General features: G+C 31.7%; 1 protein-coding gene across 1 annotated transcript; it reads left to right on the top strand.

The window, feature by feature from the left end:
* Positions 1–2,794: 2,794 nt before the first annotated feature.
* On the top strand, positions 2,795–5,507 carry LOC132713651 (uncharacterized). Its single transcript, XM_060696301.1, has 5 exons — positions 2,795–2,893; positions 3,573–3,633; positions 4,358–4,402; positions 4,901–5,048; positions 5,350–5,507. Exons 2-5 carry the CDS (start codon positions 3,579–3,581, stop codon positions 5,447–5,449), a joined length of 348 nt encoding a protein of 115 aa, XP_060552284.1. The 5' UTR covers positions 2,795–2,893; positions 3,573–3,578; the 3' UTR covers positions 5,450–5,507.
* Positions 5,508–7,919: the final 2,412 nt, after the last annotated feature.

The raw sequence follows: 7,919 nt of genomic DNA, 5'->3' as shown, positions 1-7,919 counted from the left end.
TATAGAATGAAAACAAAATAAAAAAAAAAATGATAACAATTATAATTGTAGAACTTTTATCACAATATCAAAATTCAATTTTATTTAATTTCACCTTTGTTTGCTCGTTATGGCATACCCATTCTTTTACTTGGGGAACGAATAACGGATTTTTTATTGAATAATGCACAAGAAGACTTGTTGATAAAAGTTGTATGAATACACCTGCAGATGTTATTATATTCTTAATTGTATCATTTTAATAAGTGCATATTGATTATTGTTATAGCTAGCTTGTGGTCGTGAATGCTGGCATGTCCAGTGATTAGATACTGCCGCTGATGAACAGGATCTTTCAAATCGAGCCTGCAACATGTTTCAATTTCGCCCTGATTGGCCATCTTTCAGATCCTAACATTTTGATTGAGACTGTATTCGAAAATACCTTAAATGTACATTATGTCTTGTACATTAAAGTACAGACATAAAATATGAGGACTAGAGTTAACAAGGGAGATCAATTTTCACAGAACGCCGCTCCTCACTATATTCTATCGCACATACCATTTCATATCAAAATGTTCTCAAGTTATTGGAATATTTTAATAAGTAACACTTAATGTATTTAATATATATACCGCATTATATCATGATTTAAGCGTAAAGTGCTTCTCAATATTCTTCACATGTCTTTAAAGTACTTATTAACTACAATGCTTAATGAGTATATTTTGCCCTTTGTATAGAGATAATAGTTACCAGATTACATAGCTGTCGATTGTATTTGATCAAATTAAAATTGAACAAGGAATATATATCATAGAAACGATAGTCACAGTTATATTTGTTAAACCGTGCTCCAACAATTTCTCTTTAAAGGACTATTATAATTATTTATGAATGTGTACTGTCCTACAAAAATATATGGCTAATGCAGACAAGACAATGTAAAACAAAGAGAATATAAATGAAAATAATATAAAAAATAAAAGGCTCTAAGCGGAAATGTGTCTGTGCGTGCGTACGTGCGTGTGTGTGTGTGGTGGGGTGGCACATTTTGGAAAAGCATAATTACATTACCAAATAAGGGTGTAACCCGTTTATTGAGTACATCACAGCACTTCTTTTGTCTTAAAGTTTGAATGATCTTGACCTGTGAAACAAATTATCTCTCCATCAAAGCTGTTATATGTACACCTGTTATCTTTCCCAATATAAACTAAAATCGTGACTGACAACAATTCCACTTATCCTAGATGTAATTTTATATAAATCTTACCATTAGTCGATTCAATTCTAGTTTGTTTAAAAAAAACTTACGAAGTATTTTTCCTATTTGCTTTATCGAATTCCTCTTTTAGCCTTGTATTTTGCTGTTTTTGTCTTTATATATACATTTTTTTTTCAATGAAATGTGCTAATGATGCACTTATTGCGCATAACGCCCCACCAAAAGTAAAGACTATCGCCATCGCAGTATTTAAATAATGACCAACACTTTTGTTGACAGCATTGGTTAAGCATGGTTAAAAGTGTGAGCTCCTATACAGATTGATACAATTGTTAAGAAACGCTGACAAGACCAGCTTACAAGTGGCAATGGATTATTGGTCCTCATCTCATGTGCAATGTTTTAGGTACAAGTATATATTTGTTCCCAACCTCTAATTCTCTTTTAAACATGTGTGTGTGTGTGTTTGGTGATTAACTTGTGCAGTTGAATATGAATTTTGACTGATTATTTTCAATTTGTGAATGCTTCCACTTTACACTATGTTTTGTATTTATTCCATGTGTTGAAAGCTATGTATGTGACTAGATGTTTTAAAAAGTGCGTTCTTTGACCGTCTCTCCTCCCTGTAAACGTCTTCTTTAAGGTTAACTCTATGCTGACAAGCCATCATATTGACATGTTATTAATGACGTCATGTTGCAAAGTACCCTCTCGCGTTGGCGGTTTTGGTTTGTATCGCTATTTACCGAGTCATCTTTAATTTGATTCACCTTTTTGGTATAACATCACCATGACTTAACATATATACTTCAATTACAAATGGAACATTCACAAAGTAGTTCCTTTAAGTAATGTCATGAGCTTCTCTATTTGGACTTCAAGGAATGTATCTAAATATAGAAAAAAATGATGTTTTTATCAGTTACACAACGTATAAACCTTGTGAAATCGTGTCAATTGTACTGATATGAACATTGTTGAAAGTTTTATATTTAGTAATATATAAAATGGAAAAAAGTAAATAACTCATATAACTGATATTTCAAAGACTATAAGCATCAAAGTTAAACAATTGTAAGGCTTTTTTTTTCCATTTTTTACAACTTGCTGATGTATCTGTGAAGATGTTTAATAAGGCCCTTACATCAGTACAGGTTTGACTTGTTTGGACAGACATGACATTCCAAATTCTTTGAAAAGGACCATTTTACGGGCATATATGTTAATTGTAAATGCTTATACAATAAAAGAGATGGCCTGCAAATGCCTATACGTTCCTTTAAATACTTGTTATCCTTTAAGTTTATCTTAAAAAACTCCCAGTGAACCTTCTAATTCGTCAAATACATGTATAAGAGAGTATGTGAGCAGTATTACCATTGATTTCTCTCTCAACTGATATTGTTCCAACCAGATATATATCACAATGCATTTTTTTGTGTTTAAGTATCATTATATATGTTTAATATTATATGATTTTAATAGTTAAGTCTAGTTAGGGAATTTCGTATAACTAAAATTCATAGTACAAGACAAAAAGTCACGCCACTTTCTTTAAACTACGCATAACTATAGTCGCTTATCATGCAATAAGTTAAGGTCATTTAAGGTTGCCGACTTCACTAAAATAGTGTAAATCAAAACCTGTTGTTGTCATTACGAATTTGGTTACACAAACAGGTAAGATTTAAAATGCTTACAAAATAATACATTTCAAAGTAAAGCGGGTGACATGCGAAAACACGAAAAGTTCTACGACAAAAGGATCATTTTGTCGTAGGTTTTGCCTTTCGCTCCACGGGGCGCCAGACGAAAACACGGCAGTGTGACAACTTTTTCGTGGAGCGAAAATGCGACATAGCACACATCAGTCACCATAAAAACGTGCTTATTTCTAAAACGACATTTGATGAGCATGAAACATATATAGCTTTAACAGGATATCTAATATCAACGAAGGAACTCCACAGAGGAGCATTTGCCAAAATTTGAATTTCTTATAGCATAAAGCAACATATTCGGCTTGTTAGCATATTTACAAAAGTCTCTAGAATATCATTGTAAATAAACATATTTGATTTTGCAAGGGCCTTTTCTTTTTATGTTGTTTTATTAAAATTGGTGTACGTTATTGTTACGTAAAGAATACAAAATGGATTATGAACCAAAATTGAAATAAAATCGTTTTCGACAAAAAACATAAAACTAAAAAAAAGTTTGGCTTAATTTCACGGAATAAGAAGATAGCAAAGACTTAATAAAACTTCATTGTTTGGTATATACCAGGTTACAATAATCTATCATTTTTCAAACGACACACTAATTTGAATGTATTTGTTTTATGTTACCATGACAACAGTACAATATGAAGCTCCTCCTCGTTTGTCTGCTCCTCCCAGCTGTCCTTGCCGCTCCTTCAGGTAAGAAAATAGATCGCCATTCATATTGAATCTATCGAAAGCCTTTTTACTTATTTTTTTTCGTGTAAATTTACCCTGTAATTACTCAACAAATATCTCGTATTTTTATATTCTAATATATGCTAATAATGTATTAAAATGCCGCTACCTTGATTTTATGTTACTGTCATATATGTAAAATAATTCCAATTGATTTTAAAGCTTTGCTGACTATTAGGGTTATTGACAGTCCGTCGTCCACCTACAATTATTTTAAAAGCATCTGCACTGTAACCACTTGGCCAAATTTAGGATACTGTACTTAAGTTGTTCGAAAAGTTCCTGTCAATTGCTGAATCATAGACGCTAAAATAGAACGAAAAAAAATCAGCAATCTTTAATATATTTTCAAAGCTTATATCGTTTACATTTGGATTGTAGCATCTTTTTTATAACACTGTGTCAAAATTGGCTTGCGCTGGGAGTATGAGTATTAGATAGGAAATCTTTAAAAGATTTCATTTGTAAAACTTCAAGACCTGGAGTTTTAGCATTGTGAACCAGTTCTTTGAAATATCCTCTTAAAAAACAATGCTAAAAAGCATTGTTGTTATGTTTTAAAATATCGCCTAGTTACATTCTTTTTAGTTTGGTAAAATGCAATGTATCTTATATGAGCGATTTTGGACCATCGTGGCTTTCTTGTTTAATATTTAAATATGTACCCATTTTTATCTATTTACAGATGAAAGAAGATTCTTATTCGGCCCTTTTCAAATTGAAAATCTTTGTAAGTATTTGATAAAGGGTTCTTTTGTCATGTTCTTGTACATAATATGGATTTTCTTTCTGTTTGTTGATGATCATGACATACAGTTTACACTCTAGATTATTGCATATTGTATTGTATTTTATTGTAATATATAGCAAATAATACACAGGTATATAAATACCTGGAACAGCCTCCCCCCCATGATAGTTGTTTATCTTGAATGCATCGTTGAATTTCTTTATTGGTCATCCTCTACCAGATAAGCTGGAAAGTCGCCACATGACATTTACTTTGTTGGTGTAAAACATAGAAAATATAGCAAAATATGCAAAGATTTATATAAAAAACACTCAAACAGTTTTCTTAATGTGATTGTAACTTAAAAGCATCGGTGTATTTGTTATACGTCTTCCCGGAAAGTCGCCATATCACCTCTGTTGTGTTGGTGCGACATAAAACCCAACAAAAAGTATATCTTTATCTTTGTTTACATAAAAAAAAATAACTTTACTTCAGTTGATCTTGAATCCTTGAAATGTGATGTACAAATCATGCTTGACGCCGTTGGTGACGATCCAACAGAAGTAGCATGCGAAGGTGAATGTCATAATCTATTAGCAGAAGGCAATGTTATGAACTTCGGATGTCCACTAGTGTGCCATGCGTAAGTCTTCCATATAATGTTTTACATCTTGTTTGTAGCCAAAAAAGTAAGTTTTATAATTTAAAATCTTATTGGGGTATTGTTTATTTCAACACAAATTTGTTGTTTCTTTCAATGTGCCGATTTGCAATATCAGTATTGTATCAGTAATATATCAATATTGATTTAAATAGAAAAAAATAATGTAACGTGATTAACTTTGATGTCGCGAAGATAAAGTGTACATATATTCAAAACAATTTTCTTTTTCTGGTTCAGTGTGTAACAATAGACAATTCTAAATATACATGTATAATTTCAGATTCCAGAACCTAGCTCACTATTTCCACGAGACACCTAAACCCGGAGAGCAACACGCACACTGTGGCGGACTTTCACTTTCAACTACCAAGGCTGCATAAATAAAACAAAACAATTCAATGATATAAAATCTAAGTTAATAAATATATCATTTTAATAGATCAAAAATGTTCTTTTCATTTTATTCTGACAAATAACATGAGGGATTAGAATTTTGTTGTATTTAATGTTTGGTATAAAAATTATATCAAAAAGAAAATCCCCTTGCTTGACATTTAAAACATTTAACTTTACCTACTGAACGTGCTTATTAAATTTGATCTGCTTTGAATTTGGTACAGTCCATACATAAATAAAAGGAATAAAATATGAAAATATAAATAAGTTACCAACAGTACAGACCCTTGTCAGATGAGCAGGGTCGCATTCTCTCTTTACTGTTGACACAATTTTGTCACCTTTGGTTCCAACGGGTCATAAGTCAACCAAAAGTATTTGGCCCAACCAGCTTTTTGTTAACTAAGTTAATTAACATTCCTGAAAGAAACAATATTTTGTATCAACACAAAGTTTTGAAGACTTTCCACAATACACCTAAGGTCAGTCGGTCCCATAACTTGGCTCAAGTTTCATCATTGTAGTTGTGGAATTTTGTCTAACGTAAAACCAAAGTCAACACGTGCCCCGTACCTTTGGTGCAGAAATGAAACATCATCCTGATAGCAATTAGGGAATCAATATTTAATATTGATAAGTTTCGAACACATTTGTCTCATTTCCAATTGTCACAAATATAAATGTTTACGAGCACATCGGTCACATTTCGTGAGACAAATGTGCTCCTACAAAGCATAGCAAAATGAATAGCAAGAGTGACTAGTTGAGCGCTAATAGAACTATAAATGTGGCACTTTATACATGTATCAGACATTATCAACAACAAAAAACAACAATTAACATACATTATTTCTTTCTTCTGTATTAATTTGCAACATATTAAGTTTTAACAGATCGTTTTTAAGAATTCCGAAAAAAAGAATGTTATATACGCTTCAAATTTGTGTGAAAACGAAATGGGTCATCGTAAAAAGTGCACAATAAGGTATTTTAAGAAAGCATTTAATTTGATAAAGATAGATAGATACTTTATTTCCTTCAATTTACACGACGAGTCGAACATATACACAAACATATAATTATGAAATTAACAAAACAGTTTAAACAGCTAGATACAATGTAGTGAAATGTACAACTGTAAACATGTAATGATATCAATTTACAGAAAACAGCAATCCAGAAATCAATATTTACAATATTTCTTATTTCTTATTAATATGCTGACAATATTACATTTCTTAAAGCAGCATGCCTCTAGATTCGTGCTAATCCTCGTGCACATTTTGAAAAAAATAAAAGTATAGTTATATTATGAGGTGAACAAATGAAGTAATTTACATATTGCACACGACAGTTACAATATGTATAGTATAGAAGGGTATATCTGCCGTCATTTCTCAATTATTTGCTTATATTGTTTTCAATTATTGATACAATGTCAAGTTCCTGTGCTTCTAGTTAACTAGCAAGAATGGATCGCTGTAAATAAATAAAAACCAATAATTCTCTGCTATATTTTTTTTTTTTTTTTTTGGGGGGGGGGGGGGTAATACCGGTATCTAGCAAGTTGGAACAACCTTATACTGAATACTAAACGGAATAAGTACATATATACAAATCGTTTCAACTATATACATGTAGTTAAGTTGGCATGTTTACAAGTACTATGACTACTGCATACTACTCGGATAAAATAATATTATTAACGGTATATTTATTATATCATTAATTATTATAACAAAACTACCTTAAACCTTGCAAATTTAAAAACTACTAAACGTTATGCCGGGAGAACAACTCAATATCGTTAAAAATATTTCAATGCTTTAAAACATAAGAAAACATTTGGAGATAGAACTGTCCTTGTACTTTATAGAATTTTTATATGTTTTTATAACTTTAACCATTCAAATTCCTTCCAAAAGTATGAAATAGTAGTAATTATGTTGTGTTTGTGTTTTTAAGAAATAGCACGTTTTAGTGACAGTTTTGTAAAAAAATAGGGGAAAGTAATAGCGAATTTATTAATACAACCAAACAAATAGACCAGAATTAACCATTCAATTGAATTCATTTCATGCTGTTATTTTATTTTCATAACATATGAGCCGCGTCACGACAAAACCAACATAATGGGTTTGCGGCCAGCATAGATCCAGACCAGCCTGCGCATCCGCTCTCTGATCAGGATCCATGATGTGCGCTTACAGACCCTATAACAAGTAGAGAAACTGACAGCGAACAGCATGGCCCCTGATCAGACTGTGCGGAGGCGCAGGCTGGTCTGGGTCCATGCTGGTCGCAAGACCACTATATTGGTTTTGTCGTGACGCAGCTTTTATTTCACTAGAAGCATGTTGCTTTTTTTGGTCATACTTATATACTATTAATTCTAGACTGTATTGACTGTAATATTAACAGTTAGTCTGATAGCATTAGTTTTAGAAATAATAA

The sequence above is a fragment of the Ruditapes philippinarum genome, unplaced genomic scaffold (assembly GCF_026571515.1).
Source record: "Ruditapes philippinarum isolate M1 unplaced genomic scaffold, ASM2657151v2 ctg2037_1_1_1_1, whole genome shotgun sequence".
NCBI classification, from domain to species: Eukaryota; Metazoa; Mollusca; class Bivalvia; order Venerida; family Veneridae; genus Ruditapes; species Ruditapes philippinarum.
The sequence above is the reverse complement of the archived record's forward strand: the minus strand, read 5'-3'. Positions and strand labels throughout refer to the sequence as shown.